Source organism: Pteropus medius, unplaced genomic scaffold (genome assembly GCF_902729225.1).
Source record: "Pteropus medius unplaced genomic scaffold, Ma_sr-lr_union100, whole genome shotgun sequence".
Classification (NCBI taxonomy): domain Eukaryota; kingdom Metazoa; phylum Chordata; class Mammalia; order Chiroptera; family Pteropodidae; genus Pteropus; species Pteropus medius.
The window spans coordinates 2,440,909-2,464,209 of NW_024340695.1; the positions used below are offsets into that span (position 1 = coordinate 2,440,909).

A 23,301-nucleotide genomic window follows, 5' to 3' on the forward strand; every position below is an offset into this window, starting at 1 on the left:
CATTGCAACCTTCATCCTGCATTCAGTATGTCCCTTCTGTCATTAAAGCAGATATAACTGTACATTAAAACCTGAGTATTATTTATATTCTTATTTCAAACTTGGCTTTAGAAATACTTGCTCTCAAAAAAAATTATTTTCCAGAGACCATCACTACCACCCCACTGGTGGAGCCTGGGACTGTGGAAGCAAAAACAGGACTTATTCTCTTCCTGGCTGCAAAGTGAAGGAGCAGGGAGAGTAAGATGAGCCTTAGGCCAAGGCGACCTCAGATTTTAGTCTCTCAGAGGCTTTCAGTCTATACTCCTACCTTTAAGTTAGAACCTATAAGTGGCTTAACAAGATGCTTACTGATATGAACATTTCTCGAGGGCTTCTTTTGTGACAGGCATTTTACATTGAGTATCTCATTTACTTGTCATAGCGACTTGATGAAGAGAGATTTGGGCTTAGATGGAGGCGGCACTAGGAGTCCTATTCAGACTCGAGTCCCAGAGTAGTTAAGGAATTTGCCCAAGGACACATAGCTCATCAGCAGCAGAACTGGTATACACACACAGATAGCGGAACTGGAGGCTTCCTAGGACATTCTTGTATAAACGTGGCCTAAATCTCTTTACATTTCACCATAGAACTTCCTTCAGGAGGACATGTGGCTACTTTCCTGCAGTTACCTTCTCTGCAGCCTTAAAAGAATTGCTAAGTTCCTTATTCTCAGGGCTGGTGTGCCTCTGATTCCTCCAGTGTCCTCTAAATTCCGCTTTAGTGAGGGCCACAGAAGGAAGGGGAATGAGAAATGAGTCCATGCATTCTTGATCCCCCTCCTTCCCATGTTCTCCAGTCAGGTTGAGACTTAAATTTGGGAGAGAATCAGACTTTCCACCCTGGCCTCCTCACTCTTTGCAGCCTATAAAGTGCTTTTATTAACCCTAGAAAACATTCTGCCTCCTTTGGCAAATGTGTCCAGAATTTTTCATGAAGTCACTTTATTTTCTTCCTTGGCTGACTTTCTTGTTTGGATCACAGTCAGGAAGAAGGTCAGTTGAGGTGAGGCACATTTGAAGTATGACCTTAAACATGGACAAATGATCGCTCAAACAGCATTGTTGTTAACTCGTTTGGCATTTGGGTCCCATTAGGGACATAATCAAATAGAGAAGTTTTCCGCAAAAGGATGCTGCCATTACCCCTCACAGCAGCAAGAACGCTGTGTTTAGGAAGAGTCCTGTGCCTGGCCTAGGGTGGCAAGCCCCTCCTGTGTACTGTGAAAGAGTTCAGGTCTGGGACTAATGTTAAATTGTCCCTGAATTTCTCATCTCTGCATCTTTGCAGGGAGGTAGTCATGACAGGGCTACCCCTTCTCAGAATGGTCCATTCTGGTTTCTGTTTCATGGTATTCATTCTCCTCTGTCTTCTTCACGAGCCCCTCTTGCTGCCACGTGGCTTTCTTCTCACCCTGTGTCAGGGCTCAGGAGCCACGCAAAGTCAGTGAGTGAAGCCAGCCAGCTATGAGGCAATAGAGAGTGGTGGGGCATGTGGCTGACCAGGGCTCGTGGGCCCCATCTAAAGAGGCAGCCACTGCTCAACTCCAGGCCATTTTTATGAAGAAGAAATTCAGGTCTAGTGTTCCAGAATACTCCATTTTCCAAGAGAAATTTGAGAACTCGATTTTTATGTTTCCTGGTTTTTCAATGTTTGGCAAATAATTAAAATGATTTTAAAACACACTATATGGGTCAAGTAAAATGTCTGAGGCCTGGGGCTGGACTCAGTTTTATACTCTCTCTCCTTCTCCACAATCTTGCACACCCTCCCTGGTTTAACTCTTGCTCCCTCAACAAATGTCGACGTCTCAGAGTTAGATCTCTAACTCTGGCCTGCACCCCAGACATCCATGTGGATGTCTGCGTACCTCATGCAGAGCTGAGCTCATCAACTTCCCAGATCTGCACAGGTCTCGAGAAATGCTAGATGTTTTTGTTTCATTCCCCTGACAAAAATACTATTACTAGTGCAACTACTTTTATTAATGCTAATAGTACTACTACCCACAGTAATCTGTTGCTCCTCTTTTGTTACCTGTTTGCTATTCAACACCACCGCTCTGTCAGCCAGTGTCCCCTGTGACCTTGCATTCCCTCCTTACCCTTTCACCCAGCTCCCAGCAGGGTGGATTTTGTTGGTTCTTCCCTAAACCTTGAAGGACTTGCTTTTAACTTTTCCTTCTCACTAACCAGGAACTCTCCCGATTTCTGAACTTGGCATGTCTTCTCAGCTTTTGTCTCAGCCTCCTAATTGTCCACCTACCACCAATCTCTGACCTCTCCATTTGAGATTTATTCATCACACTGCGCAAGAGTCATCACAGGGCAGCTCTTGTCACTCACCTCTTCGTACACTTTTCATGGGTCCTACTGGCTGTCCCCCAGTTCCTCAACCACCCCCAAGTGCCAGCCACGCCATGTTACCTGCTCCTCCACCAACATACTAGGTGCTTACATGCATTCGTGCATTTGTGTTGGCTGGATTAGGCACAGCTGTCTTCCTCATTCGTGCCTGTATGCATTGTATTCATCTGCCTCATCTCTCATCCGATGCCACCTCTTCCATGAGGCCATTACCACCAGCTCCCAATGCTATTTTCCCAGCCCCTCTTCAAAGTTCCTACAGTACTGTGCTATGTCTCATCATTTCATCCAGCTGTGTATTACAGATTAAGTCTGCTTGCCTCTTCCCCATTCTCTTGATCAACTTAATGGGGAGACACTGTCCTTGTCATCTGTGTATCTACACGAGGCCTAGTACACTTCTGTGCATACAGTAGACACATGTAAACCTTTGTAAATTAAATTGCATTAAACTTTAAATGGAAGATGGGCTCAAGAAAAGATATTAAGGGTCAAAACAAAAGTGCTTTGTTATTCAAAAGTATCAAGCTAGTAAAAGAGTTATTCTGCCTCTCTCCATGCTCAGGGATACAGTTTTTAGAGGAGGGACAGCCGTGATTTGGTCTACTTTTTCTCAGGCAATGCCGTTCCATAGTGCTCCTTGGAAGCTTAGCTTCAGTGCCAGGGTAGGGAGGAATGGGCAAAGTCTCTCGGACACCAGCACTTCTGCCACTCTGGCATCGAGAGCAGTGCATTATTCCTCTTGCCCAGAAGAACAAGTTGTACCCACACATTCACAAGCTATCCTCTGCTAGTATCATTGGCAGGCCTGAGAATTTCACACGAGCCTTCTAGGTCTGTTCTGCCATCCTTGTATCCTGAGGTTTTTTGCAGCATTGTTTTTTGTTAATTAGCTCTTGGAATAGATGCTGTTATTCCACCAGAGATTACATTTCACCAACTTTCCTGAAAGAATCTACTCATTTCTTTTGTGAATGTATTTCCTCTTCTTTTCTAAGTTGCACAGCCTTATCCAGGTAGAGTCCAAATAGAATGACCTCCTAGTTCTTACAGAACTGAGTTATTTGAGATATGTATTTCCTAAATCCACATTGACCACTGGACAAGCCTGGAGTGCTAACTGCTCTGGATGGAGCTGTGGAGCTCTGAAAGGTCCTTTTACTTTCAGGTCCCACTCCCAGGCCAGCACCACCTGTGGCCTTGCATTCCTTGTCACTAGGAGAGAGGAAAAGCTATTAAACCCCATCGGTGTCTTCATATTTTATTGGCTCCCTTTTGAAGATTTTTTAGCATTTTATGTGGTCCATCCTGTCAGATGTGCTTAGGCACTTTTGAGGTCTCCTCTTTCCACATGATCATTTTCGTGTGAAGCAACACTGGAGGCTTTGCAGCTTTGGACACCTGGCATGGCAGGGACGGCCACCTCTAACACTACCTTTTCACGTCTGCACCTTCTACAAGGTTTACTCTGGAAATTCTACTCTAAAGAAATTTCTCTGAACACAGCATTACTTTTGTCCTGTGGTCATAAATCAAACTTGGAAAGGGGTACTCGGAGACTGTCATAAGTTGTCGTAAATGTGTTTAAAGGTAATTCAATTTAAATTTAAAAACGAAAACAAAACTTATTATCCAAGGCAATTTTCTTTTTAAAATGGGAAATTAAATTAGTTTTAAGTGTCTTTGAAATCGAAAATCACATTCTGGCCATGGAAAGTGAATTATCCTGTACTAGTCTTTGGTCAGAACGTGATCAGAACATATTTAGTGGCCATTTTGTGAAAGTAGATTTAGTCCGAAACATCTTGATAAGAGCTCAGACCCAAGGAAGTTTCCCGATTGATAGAAATATGGGAGATTTATATACACACATTGCTTGAATGTGTGGCAGTGCTCGTTTTGGTTTTTAGCCTATGCAGCAAGATTCTCAGTCATTAAACATTTCAAAAATGGAAGGGCAGGGGAGAAGGGAACATCTTGAAGAAAAAAATCTTTTCACTAAAACTATGATTTCTTTGTTGCATAAAGACAAGTGGCCAACTTTGTTTATCCTAGAGCCAGAACACAGAACTTTGTTTTTCATCCTTGCGGCTTCTTCGCACAGATCTTCAAAATAATGACTCCCACTCTTCTCTCTGTGGTCTTGTCAGAGAGTGGGAATCCTGGCCAGCTAGTCAGGTCTCTCAGAAAAATGGCACAGCTGTTCCTAAAAGTAGCCCCATTCATAAGATGTGGGCTCTCTACAACTGCAGGGTTGGAGAAAGGCACACTATTTTATAAAGAGTTCCTTTTCTTCAAAGAGGAAAGAAAAATACATGATATTTACAGAAAACTGGACCCTTCAGCTTTTTTTAGTGGCCACGTCTGAAATGGAAGTGGGGAAGGCCATAAATACACACAAGCAGTTGCAACTTTAAGGGATGATTCACATTGGCTGCCCTTGATGGAAAATTCAGCTAGTTAGGCAAGATCAGCCAGAAAGCCTCACACAAACTCCTCTTCCAGAACTGATGCCTACCATCTTGTGACATACTTGTTGTATGTGATTGAATGATTGACTCTTTCTCCCTCCATCTCTCAGTTCATGACCAAGAACCCCACCATGCGCTTGGGTAGCCTGACTCAGGGCGGTGAGCATGCCATCTTGAGACATCCCTTCTTTAAGGAAATAGACTGGGCCCAGCTGAACCACCGCCAGCTAGAACCACCATTCAGACCCAGAATCGTAAGTGTCTGAGACCATCGTACTAGACTTTCTTAAAATGTTATAGTGTTCCAAAGTCTATTGAATGGCTGGATGGTTCCCTATGGAATAACCAGAAGGTCAACCTAACACTTGGCAGGGGACCTTTACCTGGAGGAGGCCAGACTTCTTGCCTGAGACCCAGATTACTTCTCTGTGTGCCCCGGTTACTTCTCACAAAGTTTTCACTTCTTGCTTGCCCTAGCCTCATTGTCCCTTAACTTAAGATAAAATTTCCTGGTGCCTAAAAAGCCTGAAACTTTCCAGGTTCTCTAAAACAGTTTGGCTGATTGAGAAATTCACCCTTCCTAAGCCAGTGTCCTTATGCTCCTCAGTGAGGGCACCTTTCCCAAGCACCTAAGGAAGTACAGACAATGGAGAATGCTACTCACTTCAGTAAGCCTGGCTCCTCGGCTTGGAGAGCCTGGGTCTGTAACAGCGACTGCAGTGCAGAGCTCAGGCCAGGTCCCTTTTGACTGGAGAAATACTAGGAGCACAAAGGGTGTCTCCCCAAGCTAAGCAGCTGAGTGGGGTAGCCTTCCTGAGGGTGGCCCACCTCTTAGTCTGAGGGGTAAGCTCCTTCTTACCCCTCAGACTAAGAGGTGGGTCAGGAGATCCACAACAGGAAGGCAGAGATGCTGAGCTAGCAGTAGATCAAGAGTTGGGGGGATGAGGAGTGCTCCAAAGGTGGAGAGAGAAGTATCATTGACTCAGGTAAGAGAAATGAGAGGTCTAACAGTAGTAGAAATGATCTTTCCAGCACTAGTTTATGAAAATGTAAAATACCAACATTTCCAAACACACAAGCTTAATCTGGAATAGCCTGCTGGTTGGACACCAAGCACCCAGAGGCAAAGCCACCGCCTTTAATGGGCATCCCCCTGCCGGCTCCTCTGGAATGAGCAAAAGCTTTGCCAGCTGGCCATATTAAATCTGATTGGTGAATAAAATGAGAGGTAGTTGTTCCCTAAGCTCAGCATTTCCAAGAAATCTTTCGAGAGAAAAATCTCTTCAGTAACATAGACCTGTGCACAAAACAATAGGCGGGGCAAGCGTGAACTTACTCAACCTCTGTTGACAAATATGAGCTTGTGTACATCTCATTAAGGCCAGTAGAGAAGTGGCGCCCTGGTGAAATGGAGAGCAAAGGGTGAGTGAGCCAGCTGGTTCAGGTGACCAAATTAATTTCTTAGCCTCCCAGCCTAAGGCTGGCCTTGCTCAGCAAGATTTTCATGAGCTTAGTGAATTGGTGGTTACCAAATGCCATAATAATACACAATGCAGAATTACTATAAAATGCTGTTTAATCATAATTGTTATAACTGTAAATAATGCTACTGAGTAGCAGAGTTCTCTGAACTCATTGGAATGGGCCAAGTCCCATGGAAGATGAGTAAGTTTCAAGTGCATAAATTTGACCCTTGTTTTCTTTTTGACAGAAATCTCGAGAAGATGTCAGTAATTTCGACCCTGACTTCATAAAAGAAGAGCCAGTTTTAACTCCAATTGATGAGGGACATCTTCCTATGATTAACCAGGATGAGTTTAGAAACTTTTCCTTCGTGTCTCCAGAATTGCAACCTTAGCTTTATGGGGAATGAGAGAGATGATATGAGAATCACAAGAGGACACAGATTTTCCAGGAATTTCCTCTGCAGAGAACCCCACAGCATCAGCCTTAGAACAACATTACTGTCAGGGAGCAAGTGGAGAACTCTGAAGGACGGAAGTTCAAGACATCAACTGTTTCAAGTCCCGAGTGAGCCGTGGCACTGGAAATAGTTGATGCTGAAATTATATTTCATGAAGAAATATACTGTTCAACCTATGAGTCTGGTGGCTAGTTCGAGCTTGGGATATTAACAGGAACCAAAATGAGAGAAGTGTGAAGAATAAACTAGATCTTAGAAATTCTGAGCCAAACAGGCTTTTTATTTCAAGAGACAAATCAAGACTTTGTATGGACCTCTCTTTAAGCCAGTGAGCCCCTAATACTGGAAGTCCGCAAGAAGTCGCTAAAGGCTAATGAAGAATCTAAAGGTAAGGAAATGGATGGCTTTCCAAATAAAATGATTTACTCTGAAGAAACAAAAACTGGTATGCAAAAAAATCATAACTTAAAGCCCAATCTTGAAAACAGATGTTGGACACCAAGACAACGTTCCAGCTTATTCTCTTATCCTTACCTTTATAGATATTTATTTGAGTGCCCATCAAGATGGTGCCACAGTACCCAGTAGGGTAAACAGATCTGCGCTCACCAAGCTTTCATTCTACAGTCCATTAATTTACCTGGTGTTTGCATTCTGTGAAATGCCTCTCTACGTTGCATATGTCATACTTTGTCTGCACATAACTCTTTTTTCACAGAAGGCTCACTGCCGCAACAGCAACTATCCACACAATCAGCAGGTAAGCTAGAGGTGCTTGCTTGCCTGCCTGCTGACTCGTGGAATCTCATCGTGAGGCAACGTGTCCATATTGCCCTGGACTCCTCAGTGAAGAATCGCACGCCACTCACGTCTATGACGACTTATGGCTTTTACGTTAGCAGTTTATTTAAATTATATTTTAAGAGGCGAAGATGTTTGTTTGGTATGCATTTTAATAATTAGAAATGGCTCTTGTAAACAGCACATTTATCAAAGAAGGACCTTATACTATGTAACCATATATGCAGTTGGAGAATTTTATCTGGCTGGAAATAAATGCATTTTGTAGCAAAAGGAAATTTTTTTTTGTCTAGAAGGATTTGTCCCATCCCCTCTAGGAGACCACATATCCAATTAATAGCTTTGAGCAGAATGGATAGAACTTTTAAAGCAAATTCCGGAGAGGAAAGGTTGGAATAACTTTCTGTGTATGCCTTAAATAAACATGGTCTGTCTCTTACTGACTGACCAAAACTTTGTGCTGAATCGGGGTAAGGACCGCTGCAACAGACTAACCCTTGAACTCTCGGTGACTAGGCAGAATGTTTATTTCTCATTCACATATAATGCAAGTTCCACAGCCCTCTTCCATCTTGTAATGATGCCATCTGGGAAATGCAGCTTCCATGGTTGTCAGAGCAAAGGAGAGATGGGGGAGGTGCTCGCTGCCTGCCTCTGAGGGAGACACATCACCTCGCTCACATTTGATTGACGAGAACATGGCCTCCCTCTAACTACAAAAGGGATGGGGCATTACAGAGCAACAAGGGGTGTCTGGCTAGTAGTGACAGTTTCTGCTGGGAGTTCTTTCTTGCATTTCAAGGTGAAAAATGACTTTTGAACGACTGGAGTAGTTAGGAGCCCCCCTTTTATGTTTGTTTAGCATTTAGCCTTTCATAGGCACTCTCGCCTACATCATTTCACGAGATCTTTACAATACTCTTGGGAAGTGAAGCTGGTAATTTTACCACTATCTCTAATGTGAATACCATGGCACATTTCACAAATGAGTAGAGAGGCTCAGAGAAGTTGAGTTATTGGTTGCCAAAAGCTTTCAGACTTGGTAAGGAGTGAATCCAGTCTATGACAGATCAAATCTTTGAACTTCTAATCCAACAGACTTCAAGAAAGGAAGGAATCATTCTCATCTTGGGATTTTGGGGGCTTCATTGCTATTTTGTAGCTCAGGGTCTTCTGCTCTGTGGGGCAGTTAGCTACTTGGTATGGTTTATCCCACAGTGGTAAAGAACCATGAATAAAGCATTCCTTCTGTGTTCGTTCACAAAATCCATTATCACAGCCCTGCAAAGGACCCACACTCCTCTCTGATGAGTCTGTAATCACCCAGCAGCTTTCCTCATCACAATCTATTCTCAAGCCTGCTACCCGGGTACCCCAGTTTGGGATAAGTTCATTCTTTTAAGGTAATTCCAGACTTGCCAGATTATCACAGCCAATGATTTTGCTATGATAGAATTTCCAGTGCTTCTTTCTTGTTCTTCTTTTACATATGAGGGAGAGGGGGAGATATAGGATATTTACCAAAAACTCAAAGAATCTCCAACTCCAGGGTTAGAGCGTGGCTTCACATCTTTCATCAGTTCTCCTAAACCTTGCATCCCTTCTGAGGATCACAAGGCTGGCCTCCTGCCTACACTTCCTGGGGCAGACTGGCCACAAGCCATTCTATCAGCAAGTGCTGAGTCTGCTGCTGGGACTGCTGGTAGTGAGGTCAAAGTGAGGTCACACTGACTCCCCAACCCCCTTCCTCAGGACCACCTTGCCTCTTAGATAAGGAATATTTAGAGATCCTCAGGCCTTATCACCCTGCAGTCCTCCCCAGCTAGTCCTTATTCCCAAACCTATTCGTCCCTACAGGGACGAACTAGACATCAGCCTTAAGTATTTGAAAGAATAACTACAAAGCATTTGTTTTGAGATGTTCATCAGCTTTTGACTGCAGATGTTTTCCCTTAATAATGACTAACATTTAGTGCATGTTTATTATCTGTTCCAAACATTTAAATGTATTTACTCATTCAGTACCCTAGGAGGTGGGTACTCTCATCTTCATGGTACAAATAGGAAAACTGAGGTATAGCAAGATTAAGCAACTTATCCGAAGTCACACAAACCAGTAGGGTCAAGATTCAGACCACGCAGTTTAACTCCAGAGTTTCTACTTTTATAACCCAATTTGGTGAGGTTCTTCTATTAAGGCCGATTCTATTTTTTCCCATGTTTGTGGGGTTTTAAGAACAATAAAAAGGGTATAAAATCAGGATTAGCAGGGAAAACTTGGTAAACTGCCAGCCGGGCGGGATGGTATTAGTCATCCTGTCTGCAGAACCATTTATCAGCAGTGAGATTGTAGGATTTGCATGTCAAGGGCCTGGAGCTGGTAACCCCTCCTTAAAGGAACTGGGGCAGGCCAGAGTGATGCAACTGGGACTCAAGCCTCCTCAAGGAAGAGGAAACAGTCTGGGTCACCCTGAATCCTGTAAACCCCATCTGAATCCCTGGGGTAACCTCTGAACTTTGGTGGGATTTCCAGTCCTATCCTATCCCCTCCCAGAAAAGACTTTTCATGTTTCAATAACTCCTTACTACCCACTTTGCTGGCTCGTGGGGCATCACAAGAAGAAGACATGTAGCCTGGAGCCTAACTGGCAGCTGCATGTTTACAACTACAGAGCTGATGTAACTTGGTAGCAAAGAAAAGAACAATAATAAAATACCCCATTTATCATTTATTGATCTTAATTGGGTGCAGGTTGCCTTGAAAATATTCCAGCCACAGATTTGGCCTTGACCATATCACCGGCCAACATCATTTTCTTTATGTTATTTATTTTCAAGTTTGGTCATCCTGATTGCGTTGACTTTAAAAGGACTAGACAGCCTACTGTGATTGCCCCTGGCTCAGAGTCACACTGGGTCCTATCACTTATCATTTTACCTCGTCTGAGGATAAGACTCAGATACAGCCTGAGACATCTGCAGGGGAACTGAGCCCTGTGGTCATAAGTTCCTCTGAACTGACTTGTGGGTTGGACAGAGTCAGCCGGAGTGCAGCTATAAATGGGGCTTTGTAGTCTTCCTTCCTTCCTGTGTTGAATTAGAACCAAAGCTAAGAGTGCTACCCTCAGCGTCATCCTGTCCCAGCTGTGCCCCGCACAATCACCTCCACTCCCTTGTCAGTTGTTCTCTTCCCCTCATCCTCACTCTATTTCCCAGAACAAGTCAGTTCTATACTCTCTCTTCCTCCAACATTTGATTTTCAGAGTGCAACCTGTCACATTAGCTAGTTTTCCAAACACCTAGATGACATAAGTCCCAGTTTTTGTATTTATTTATAAGCTCTTTTAGAGTCTATTATATTTCTCCCATGTATTTCTGCACCTTCAGCATCATCCTGTGTCAGCTCTTCCCCTGGCATTGACTGCCTATAAGAGCAATGCTGCCTACACTGCCCACCATGGTTCTGGGAAGCAAGACATCACGGGGGTTAAGAGCACTGCCGACTTAAGTAGAATGCAGACCTATGTACTGAATCTCCCATTTACTGTGTGTTCTTGGGGAGTCTTTCCCCTAGATCTCAGTGTTCTCATTTGTGAAATGGGATTGAGAATAGTACCTGCCTACCTCATGTTATTACAGCAGGCATCAGCTGTGATATCCTATGTCAAACATCTACCCCATGAAAATCAATCATAGAAAATCAATCGGTGTTAGCAGTTATTATTGTCAGCTATTCCAGAGAACCACAGGAAAGTTGCATGTGATGTCCAGAAAAAAATGGACAGTACTACACTCTTCACGCAGCCCATCTCTTGATGGGGATGCTGTGCCAGCTTCGAGTTGGAGGAATTTTACTTTTCTAATTAGTTGGTGGCAGGAATTGCTCGGGAGACTCTTTTAGAAACTTTTCCTCAGGAGTTTTGAGCCCATCCTACCCTGATTGACATGCAGGATCAGTATTAAGCTTGAAACTGTGCTGATTACCCTAAAAATGAGAGGCCAAGAAATATTTAGTTTTCTCTAAAATAGATCTTCTCTCAAGCCTTTCAGGAATTCTTTTGTTCTGCTAAATTTAACTTGAAGGTATATTTAACTCACTTCTGACCAAATAACAAAGAGACCTCATGCCAGCACCTGTACCTGCTGGACACCCTCTAGATACTCAACATGACTATGGACCTGTTGAGAAAGAGGACATGTGCTCAAGGTCACAAGTCCTGGCATACCTAAGGGTTTAAAGTCAATAATAGAACCAAGGGCCTTTTCTTTCTAGATGAAGATATCTATGAAGAAAGTTTCTAATAAAATGGGAGAGCCTGTAGTCCTGTGTATTCCTACTAAAAACAGCCACAGCATCCCTGTCTTCATGCAATAACCCTTCCAGACCACCCACAGCTGCCTTTCTCAAGCCACCAAGGCAGTTCTCACCTCACAGAGATTTCATTCTTCTAAGGGCTTGAACCATAGCTAGAAGATTTTAAGCTAGACAAAGTGAAAAATTGTGTAGTCAAATGTTCAGGTGGGTTGCAGAGGATGACACAGGAATTTTCTTTGGAGACATTTCAAAATGTTAGAAACCGGGGATAGTCTAGCAGTCATTTGATCCGAAAGTGTCAGAAATAACCTGGATGACCCTCAAGTTCTTCCAGCCGTGTGGTCTCACGACTAAGGGTGAGCAGAGGGATACGGCTGATCAGCCTCCACCAGCAGACACCAACCCCGCACTACTCTCACCACACACAAAACCCTCCATCACTCGGATTGCCTCCCTGTCCATCTCTATGCGACCTTCGCACATTAGCACACCCATCATGCTCTCTGCATGCTCTCTCAATCCCAAATCCCTAAAATCGCATACATCTCATACCCAGTTGTCTTTCATATTTCTCATGTTTGTTCATCCATGGAAAGGAAAAGTGCTTTCTAAAGTTAAGATCAGCACAAGATCATGAGAAAGATAAGCCCTCTTCCAGCAACTGATGAGTACTTGTGAATGAAAGAGAAAGCAGTATTCCTCAACTGTGCTCTGCTTTTTCCCTCAAAGCTATTTTCAAGAGGGAAAGGTTACAGTAAGTTGTATAGCCCAACATAGATAAAGAGATTATCTAGATAAAGCATTCAGGTAAGTATGGGCAAAACTGCAGAACAGAATTAGTTAAGCAGTGATTTCTGAGCACCAGAAGGGGCATTTAACATTAGGACTGTTGAAGAGTTCATAAAAACAAGTCTGGAAAGTCTAATTGCATTTTTTTCTTGGATGGTTACTAGACTGGTTGATCAGGAAGATGTGATAGGTTTAGTATAGCTGAGCTTCAAGCAACATACATGACAAAGTCTCACTTCCTTGTGTCTAAGCTAGATTAAATGAACAATGGTACCCAGAGTATAGTGATTAATAGACTATCATCAATCTGAAATAGTGTTCTGCAACCTTGGGTAAGCCCTGATCTCTTGAGAATAACAAATTTCATGTCTTCCTTTTATTTTAGATTTCAAACAATCAACATCATGACTAAACACAAAAATTAGACAATGGTACAAAGGGTTACTATGTTTCCAAACTATATATGCCCTCCCAGGAGATTCTGATAAAAAAGAGCAAACTACAGCTTAGAGTTCCTTTACTCATTAAACTAATATTTATTGAGCACTGACTATATGCCAGACATGCTGGAAAAACTAGAATTAAAAAAAAAAAAACTCAGTGATTACTGCAGTCATGAATGTACATTCTAATCTAGAGATGTTATATTTTTGTTGCTAAAATTAACCCACTCAAGGGTAAGATGGCCTTGTGGCCTTTTCTTCCTCATACTTGTATTCATGGCACCTGGCACATTGTAGGTGCTTAAGAAATATGTGCTGTTGAGTGATATAATCAGAGCTGCGTGTCAAATACACAATTTTTGACTCCAAAAATAATATTTTTTCACAGCTCTATGCTGGAACAAATTTAAGAAATAAATATAACCTGTACTTAGATCCGAAAAAGCTAATTATATCAGGACAAGATGGAAGCAACAAGACTCGACAGCATGAGTAAAAACTTAGTCAGAGGCAAAGAATAAATTCAATATATATATTCATCCAACAAATATTAGGATTTGTCAGACCTTTCTCCAAATGACAGGGACACTACAATAAGCAAGACAGTTGTAGTCCCCACCATCCTGGAGCTTATAGTCCAGTGAATATATACCAGCAGGGTGCTGCGGTTGTCAAAAATATAAATAAAATTGCAATCTTAGACTCTAGAATTCAAACCATGGTGCCTCAGATGAGGGGAATGAGCCCCAATGAGCCAAAATTAGACTGTGCCTGGAAAACTGGACTCAGCTGTAGACACCACAGAGAGATACAAAGCTCAATCATGGTCAGAAGAGAATGAACTGAGTGACAAAAGGAGCAAAAAGCATGCAACATGGCAAGTGAGATGGTAAACTGAGAGCCTGAGATAAAAAGCAGGATGACATCCTAACCACCTTCCAATGTTTAGTGGTGGTCATTAAGGCTGTGCTCCAAATATTGCAGCTATCTTACTCTTGGACATGTAGTAAGAGCCCTTTTGTAGTCCTGGTAAATGCAGGTGAGGTCCCTTGAATAGTTCTAACAGTTATATGTACAATACCTGTTAGCTAGAACATTTCAGCAGACCAGACTTTTCTTCCAGTGAATGGCTATGTTGAGAAATGACAACTGGGTTCTGACAACCTGGGTCTCTGAGTTATTAACTTGAGCCAAGCCCTCAGCCAATCCTTGATGGACACTTCGCATGACCAAGAGATAATTACTATTATTTTTATCACTGTTGTTTAATACTGCTGAAATTGTAGCAGTTGTTCATCACTGCAGCATAACCTTGACAATCCTGGCTGATAAAGCCTGCCATATGGAGAGGGACTAGTCTGGATATTTACTGCTCCCAGGGTTAGAACTAAGATGATCTTGGGCTGTGACAGGGTTATAGAACTTGTTTTAGCATAAAAATGAAGTTTTTTTCACAAAGGTAATATGGAATTGACTTCCTTGGGAGGGAAGGAGTTCACCGTCACTAGACATTTTCAAATAGTCTATTACCCCTGGTGGGGTGACAGACAGAAGTCAGACTGGATAATCAGAGCAGTCCCTTCCAACCCTGATAGACTATCATGCCACAGTCTGAAATGGGCTTAGCAAGCACACTATAATTGTGCTGTTTCCCCTGGCCCACTGGGGAAGGCCTGGAGTTGGCTCACCATAGGGTTTCCATTGGCCACATGCCCAGGCCCCTGCTGCTGTCTCTGTACCACATAGTCATGAATCTGTGCCCAGCATTGCCAGGGGGCTCAGCAAGTGTACACAAAGTGCAGCAGCTCAGATGGCAAAGAGATAAAGCAAGTGGTAAAGGCACTCTTGGCCCATCATCATGCAGAATAATAAATAGTCCTCTGGGACTCCTGTCTGCATCATTAGCATCCCAGAGACATTAAGAAGCCTCTGAAGTACACCCTTATTGGTTTGTCCCTCATCATGCTTATCTGCCTTCTAGGAACAAGAGCTAAGCGTCCTCTCCAACAGGGCAGAACTCCAGTGTAAAGATCTGCTCTGGGGAGATGTGATGAGAAAAAGCTCTGTTTGGGAGTTTGGGGAGAAACATGGTTCTTGGTCAATGGCTAGGTTTGACCCCTTGACCCATGTTCTAGTGGTTTACTGGAGCTGGCTCACACCGGCTCAGAAAAACCAATTGTGCACATCTCTTCCCAAGCTGGTACTCAGCGAGCTCATGGTGATAGCTTAAAATTGGCGGTGGTAAGAATATTTACACCATGAAAACTGGCAAATGCTACAAATCAGGCTTTTGTTTTTCTTTAGTTTTATTTTTGGACAGCTTATTAGTACCCTGCTGGGAATAGTGAGAAAATCATAGTCTTCGGAGCCAAGTTGAACTGGGTTCACCCTGGCTCTGCTCCTACTAGCTATTGTCATTGGGGAGAAAGTATTGAAATCTCTGTGAACTTTAGTTTCCTTGTCTGGGAAGTGAGGGTAATGAAAATCAAACTATTTTTAAAAAAAAAAAGGAGAAAGAAAAACTATTTACTACTTCAGAGGTTAGTATGAGGATTAAATGATTATATTCATAGATCAATTACTAAACACAATTCCTTTACCTGAGTCACATGCAGATAACAGCCTCCAGAGACAGAAGAACATCCTTGAATCATGACTTTTTTTTAATGTTGAAAACCTTCCTAGAAGCTTCCCAGCCTCATATCCTCATACCCTATTGGCCAGTTCAGCATAACATGAACATACCTAAAACCAATCACTTGACAAGGAAGAAGAAAGCCAAGCTACAGTTCCTGAGGGTGCCCTGAAGTCTCAGGTGGCGTGGGACATGGTTTCAATGTGCAGTTAGAATATAGAATCAGTAGCTTAGAGTGTAAATCTTAGATATATGACTTAGCCCCGGGGGGTTAAGGAGGGACTCCTTCTCCATTGAGGGACAAGAATGAAGAACGAAATCTGAGTTCTAGGAGTTTAGGAGGGAACAGAAGAGGAAGGATGGCTGTTCATCAGGCAACGAGCAGTGTTGGCCCCATTCTCCATCCCAGCTACTGGATCTCCTTGGGGCAAAGAGCTCAGTGGGGAAAAACAGATGTATTAAGAAATGGTTGTTCTTAGAGATGAGACATGCAACAGTTTGAAGACAGAAATGAAGTCTTGGATTAAGATTTGAAAAAATAAGGAGTGGCAGGGATTGTGTAAGAAAGCTTTTGTAGTTCCAGCTCAAGACAGTGGACACACCAAACCTACATCTGCCTATGGACACACCGAACCTACATCTACGTATGGAACTATTTCCTCTGGAAGAAATCCAGAAACTAGCTGAGTGACGCATTAGACAAGCAAGAAACAGCCCACATTGAATTCCCACAGCAGAGGCTGAGATACATCTTGTCATGAACTCCGCCCCTCACCCAGGGATACAGAGCCTGGAAGGAACACACAACTCTGAGCTTCTCCCTGTGGAGCTAAGGGTTTGGATCCCATGTTTGGTGCCCCAACTTTTAAGACTTCCACCAGAGAGACAGACTCTCAAAACATCTAACTCTGAAAGCCAATGGGGCCCGTGTCCACAAGACTCAAAATGCTATTGAAAACTAAGAAATCGTTCTTAATAGGCTCCTGTGAACTCACTGTGGCTACCCCTACCCTCTTACCCCAGGGCCCAGAGCAAAGGCAGCAGAAATAAATGCCTAGTCTTTTCATGAAAGAAGGCTATCTGCGGATTTTAAAAGCTATGGCCTGAGAAGCAGGCTTCTAATTTAACACATATCTAGGAACCGACTGCAATCATCCCCAGAGACCACAAAGGCTGGTGGGTACCATCTTGCGTTTTCCCTCTGCCTTGCCCTAGATCGCTGGTATCTCCTGGAAAGGAGTTTGTTCACATGGCTGGCACCCTGGCTTTTGTCGTTGCTGCCCAGGGGCACCCCCCGGCCCCCACCGCCCCAATCTTCTGGCCCTGGTGGCCAGCACGGCTTACATTCATAGGTCATATAAGAATGTAAAACAGAGAAACAGTTCTTAACTGACTATCCCCCAAAGCACAGCACAGAGGCGGCAAACCGAAATGTCCAGTCTTTCTATGAAAAAGGCCTACTTGCAGATCTTAAAAGCTGCCTTCTAATTTAACATATTTAGGGGCTGGATTCTAATTTAACATATATTTAGGGTCTGACTATAATCCCTTCCAGGGACTGGGTAGGCCAGCTGGTACCATTTTTGTGTTCACCCTCTGCCCCATCCCAGGTTGCCAGAGAAAGGAGCTTGTATAAACTTCTGGTGCCCTGGCTTTTGTGGCTGCCACCAAGAGGACACATCCCTGAGAGTCTGGTGGCCAGTGGAGCTTGTGTTCACTAGTTCAGCAAGATGGTAGCAAACAAACCGTTAACTGGCTATTCTCCCAGGGCTGAGCATAGAGGGAGCAGACAGAAATGCCCATCTTCCAATCTTTCCCTTAAAGAGTTATACTGGAATATTTTAAAAGCCCTACCTGAGGGTCCAGCTTTCAATCAGCCTATATCTCAGTGTTGACTCAGGTCCTCCCCTTTGGGAGGCTGACGAGTCTTAGCACACCTTCTTCAACTACAGGGAAGTACAATGTGCACATTTAGCTGCTGGGACAATAACAAAGGTTTGAGAGACAACCAAGAGCTAGGGCAAGATTGAATAATAAGATTTATCTTCTATATGGGGTTACTCCTTCAAGACTTGGAGAGGTGGCTATTTCATCTAATGCATAAAAACTGCCAGAGCGTCAAAGAAAATGAAGAAAAAGGAATATGTTTCAAATGAAAGAACAAGCTAACCGCCCCTTTCCCCAAAAAAGACCTTTAAAAAACCGATAAAGAGTTCAAAATAATGATCATAAAGTTGCTCATCAAGGTCAGAACAATACATGAACAAAGTAAGAATGTTAAAAAGAGAAAATATAGAAAGTACCAAAGAAAAATCATAGAACTGAAGAATAACTTCAGTTATTCTTCAATAAAGGGGTTCAACAACACTACACAAAGGGGATAAAGGATCAATGAACTCTAAGACATGGCAATGTAATTCATCCAATCAGTGGAATGGAAAGAAAAAGAATTAAAAAGAGTGAGGAGAGTTTAAGGGACTTATAAGACAACATCAAGTGGAGTAATATTTGCATTATAGAGATCCCAGAAAAAGAAGAGAAAGAGGCAGAAAGCTTTTTTTGAAGAAATAATAGCTAAAAACTTCCTTAACCTGGGGAAGTAAACAGACATCTATATCTAGTAAACCTAGGGAGTTACAAAAGTTCCAAACAAGATGGACTCAAGGATACCCACGCCAAGACATGTTATAATTGTCGAAAGTTAAAGACAAGGACAAAATATTAAAAACAACTTGGTATGTATAATAGAACTCTCATAAGACTATTAGCATATCTTTCAGCAGAAACTTTGCAGGTCAGAAGGGAAGCTGCACAATACATTCAAAGTGCTGAAAGAAAAATAAAACTATACCTAGCAAATACTATACCTACCAAAGTTGTCCTTCAGAATCAAAGGAGAGTTCAAAGTTTTCCAGAAGAACAAAAACTGAAAGATTTCATCATCATTACACTGCCATATAAGAAAAGTTAAAGGGATTTCTTTAAGCAAAAATGAACAGGTGCTAATTAGTAACAGAAAAACATATGAAAGTCGAAATCTCACCTGTAAAGGTAAGGGTATAGTTAAATTTGGAATAATCTAATATTGTAATTGTGGTGGGTTAAACACTTATAAACCTGGTATAAAATTTAAAAGACGTAAGTCGCCTAAATAGCTGTAACTATAATAATTTAAGGGATATGCAAGATAAAAGTTGTATGACTTCAAAAACAAAACATCGGTGGGAGAGTAAAAATATAGAGCTTTAAAATGCATCCAAACTTAACTTGCTATCAATTTAAAAATAACTTATATTTTACTTTTGTGTATTTACTGTAGGTTTTTGCTTTGTGCTTATCATGCACAAAGCAAAAACCTACAGTAAATACACAAAAGATAAAAGAATCTAAACATACCACTACAGAAAATCATTAAATCACAAAGGAAGAGAGCAAGAGAAGGAAGAAATTACAAAACAGCCAAAAAACAATTAACGAAATGGTAATAAGTCCATGCCTATCAATAATTACTTTAAGTGCGAATAGACTAAATTATCCAATCAAAAGACAGAGTAGCTGAGTGGATTAAAAAACAAGAACCAACTATATGTTGCCTACAAGAGATTGACTTTAGCTTTAAGAATACAACAGACTGAAAGTGAAAGGATAGAAAAAGTTATTCATGCAAATGGAAACCAAAAAAAAGCTCGGGCAGCCGCACTTATATCAGACAAAATGAAATTTAAAACAAAGCCTATAAGAGACAAAAAGGTCATCATGTAATGATAAAGGGGCCAATCCAACAAGAGGATATAACATGTATAAATATGTATGCACCCAACATAGCTAAATATATAAAGCTAATGTTGACAGACCTAAATGGAGAAATAGACAGCATTACAATAATAGTAGGGGTCTTCTATACCCCTGTTTTATCAATGAATAGATCCAAACAAAAAGCAATAAGAAAACATTGATCTTAAGTGACACATTAGACCAGATAGATATATTAAAAAAAAAAAAAATGCCATCGAAAAGCAACAGAATAAACATTCTTTTCAAGCACACATGTAACATTCTCTAGGTTAAGTCATATATTAGACCACAAAACAAGTCATAATGAATTTAAAGAGATTGAAAAAAAATGCTTGATGTTTCAACCACAATGGTATAAAACTAAAATCAATTACAAGTAAACTGGAACATTCATAATATAAGAGATTTAAGAACATGTTCTTAAACAACCAGTGGGTCAAAGGAGAAATCAGAAAATACTTTTGAGACAAATGAAAATGCGAATACAACATACCAAAATTTGTGGGATGCAGCAAAAGCAGTTCGAAGAAGGATATTCTAAGCGATAAACACCTTCATTAAGAAATAAGAATCAACGTGATACAGCATATTAACAAAAGATAAAAATCATATGATGATCTCAATAGAAGCAGAAAAGCATTTGACAGGATTCAACATCCATTCAGGATAAAAACTCTTAACAAAGTAAGTACAGAGGGAACATACCTCAACAAAATAAAGGCCATATATGACAAGACCACAACTGACATCATACTCAGTGTAAAATTAAAAGCTTTTCCTCTAAGATAGTAAAACTATCATTATTTGAAGACAATATATTATATGTATAGAAAATCCTAAGGACTCCACCAAAAACTTTAAGAACTAATCAACAAATTTGATAAGGTTTCAAGATCAATATCAAAAAAAAATCAATATTTGTTATAATCAATAACAAAAATCAATATTAAAAAATTTGTTGCATTTCTATACACTATCATATAGATAAGGAACTATCTGGTAGAGAAGTTTTTAAAAAACAACCCCATTTACAATTGCACCTAAAAGAATAAAATACCTAGGAATAAAAAAGAAAATCCTGGCATTTGCAAGGATGGAACTTGAGGGCATTATGTTAAGTGAAATAAGTCAGGCAGAGATAGACAAATACTATAAAATCTCACTTATACATGGAATCTAAAAAAACTGAACTCAGACACAGAGGTCAGATTAACAGTTGCCATTGAGGAGGGAGTGGTGGTGAAATGGATAAAAGTAGTTAAAAGGTACAAACTTCCAGTTTTAAGTTCTGAAGATATAATGTACAACATGGTGACTATAGTTAACAATACCGATTGTATATTTGAAAGTTGCTGAGAGGGAACCTTAAAAATTCTCATCCTAAAAATAAAATTGTAACTGTATGGTGATGGATGTTAACTGAACTTATTCTGGTAATTATTTCAGAATATATATGCATTTCAATTCATTATGCTGTACACCTGAAACTAATGTTATGTCAATTATAACTCAAAAAGAGCAAAGTGATGAACAGATAATAACCTTTCTAATTAACACGTACATCCCAAATCACTCTTTAAAAGAAAAAGCTGGTCTAACTTATCCTGAGAGGGTAAGCCATGCTCTCCTCCTCCTTCTGTTTCTGCAGTGTCACCGCATTGGAAGGAGGGAGCCCTGTGAGGACGATGGAGATTCAGTTCATCGGTTCTTGTGTGGGGGAGTCCTCGGCTCACCAACCAATTCTCTGTCTGCAGCTGAGTGTTCTACAATTCAATTCAATTCTGACAGTATCTACCTGGAGATAACGTCAGATCCCACAGGTTAAGTCCTACAAGACTCCCCACCCTCATGTTAATTGCAAATGCAGATCCTCACCCGTACTTCTGACCAACCAACTACAGACTAGCATTGCCCATGACCTCCTTCTCAGGTTCAATATGCTAGAGCGGTTCAAAGAAACATTTTACTTACTAGGTTACTGGTTTATTATAAAAGGATATAACTCAGGAACAGCCAGATGGAAGAGATGCACAGGACGAGGTATGGGGAAAGGGTACTTATCATCCATGCTTCTCAGACCACACACTTCTGCCCATATTTCCATGTGTTCACCAATCTGGAAGCTCTCAGAAAACGTCCTTTTGGCTTTTTATGGAAACTTAATTACATAGGCATGATTGATTAAATCATTGGCCATTGGTGCTAAAGCTCAATCTCTAGCTCCTCTTTCCTCCCTGGCAGTTGGGATGGGACTAGAAGTTACCTCTATTCAGCGGTTGGTTCCACTGGTAACCAGCTCCCATCCTTAGGGGTTTTCCACAAGTTATCTCATTAGCATAACAAAAGACACCTTTATTGTTCTCATCACAGGAAATTCCAAGGGTTTGAGGAGATGTGTGACAAGAATGAGTTAAAAACCAAATATGTATTATAAAATCATAATACAACCACTGCGTGCTTATTGCAGACCAACAATGCAACAGTTATAAGGCACAGCACACTTCTGTTTGGCCTGTATCTTCTCAGAATGTTAGGGCCCTGATAAAGTTAATTCATACATCAGGACCCACAAAATGGAGGCCATCCAGGGGGCAAGGCCATGTCACAAATCTAAACCTGTTAGCCTGAGCTTAACAAGAAACACCTGTCAAAGAAACCTAACACCCATCACAATCTTCCAACTCAGCTTTAGCTAGCTTACCTTACTCTAGCAAGTAGAACCTGCTAGCCAAATATGCCTTGTTTCTGAGTTCCCTCCTCTAATGCTCTATAACACTCACTCTTGACCAAAATCCCTCAGGAAGAATGCCCCACTGCTGAGGCACACTGTACACCCCCAATCCTTGTATTGTTTTTCCTTGAATAAAGGATACCAAACTCGTTATTAAATTGTTTAAGTTTTGTCATTTGACAGACTCCAAGTATGATTCTAGGGACTTTCCAAGCCTCAGAGCTGTCTCCTGGATTCGGGAGACCATATCATATTGGGAGGCTGTCAACACCACCAGCTGAGAGTACACTATACACTCCAAAGAATATGGCCTTTGAGTCTGGAAACATGAATTTGAAATTCAAAGCTACATTCACCCTAGGTTTGTTAACTCTCCCAAACCTTGCTCTCTTCATAGATTAAATAGCAACGATAATTAATAACAACATCAACTTCATAAGACTGACAAGGATAAAAAAGGTTAACTTGTAAACTCTTACCCCTCGATACAAATTATATTTAGCATAACTGAGCAATTAAGTTTAAAAGCAGGGACCCTTAGCTGGGTCAGCATTTCCCCATCAAAAGGCTCTTTAAGGCATCAGTAATGGAGGAGGAAGAGAGAAGTACTATTCCAGTTCATCTTTGAGAAGGCATGGGGTTCAGTCACTGTTCTTAGAGTGGGGCTCTAGTTCTAAGCTCCATCTCTTTTATTCCCCAGACACCTCCATTCTCGTTAGCTTTCCATTTGCTGGGGAAGGGATAAGGAAAGTAGAACCAAAAAGTTGTATTTCTTTCCCACCACCATCTGTCTCAGAGGCAGAACACGAGAAGTCCAGGATTTCTCCTTGCCTCTCCGAACACCTCCAGCTGCACCCACCAAGGTTTCCATCCCAAAAGAAAGCCACTACACTTCGGAAGCAGTAGATACTCTCCGGTTCTCCAGAGGCCATGGGGGTTACTGGACCCCAGGTCTCAAGAGGGATATTAAGGCATATTGGAAACACTAT

General features: G+C 41.6%; 1 protein-coding gene and 1 long non-coding RNA gene across 2 annotated transcripts in view; one reads left to right on the forward strand and one right to left on the reverse strand.

Moving 5' to 3' along the window:
• The window catches only part of PRKCH (protein kinase C eta), a 197,890-nt gene extending 189,847 nt beyond the window's left edge, over positions 1 to 8,043 (forward strand). The window contains exons 13-14 of the mRNA XM_039864425.1: positions 4,990 to 5,133; positions 6,591 to 8,043. Of these exons, the coding sequence (XP_039720359.1) occupies positions 4,990 to 5,133; positions 6,591 to 6,737 (291 nt within the window). The 3' untranslated portion in view covers positions 6,738 to 8,043. The remainder of the gene's footprint in view (positions 1 to 4,989; positions 5,134 to 6,590) is intronic.
• LOC120603718 (uncharacterized) overlaps positions 1 to 23,301 on the reverse strand; it is a 54,693-nt gene that overhangs the window by 13,599 nt on the left and 17,793 nt on the right. The window lies entirely within an intron of this gene.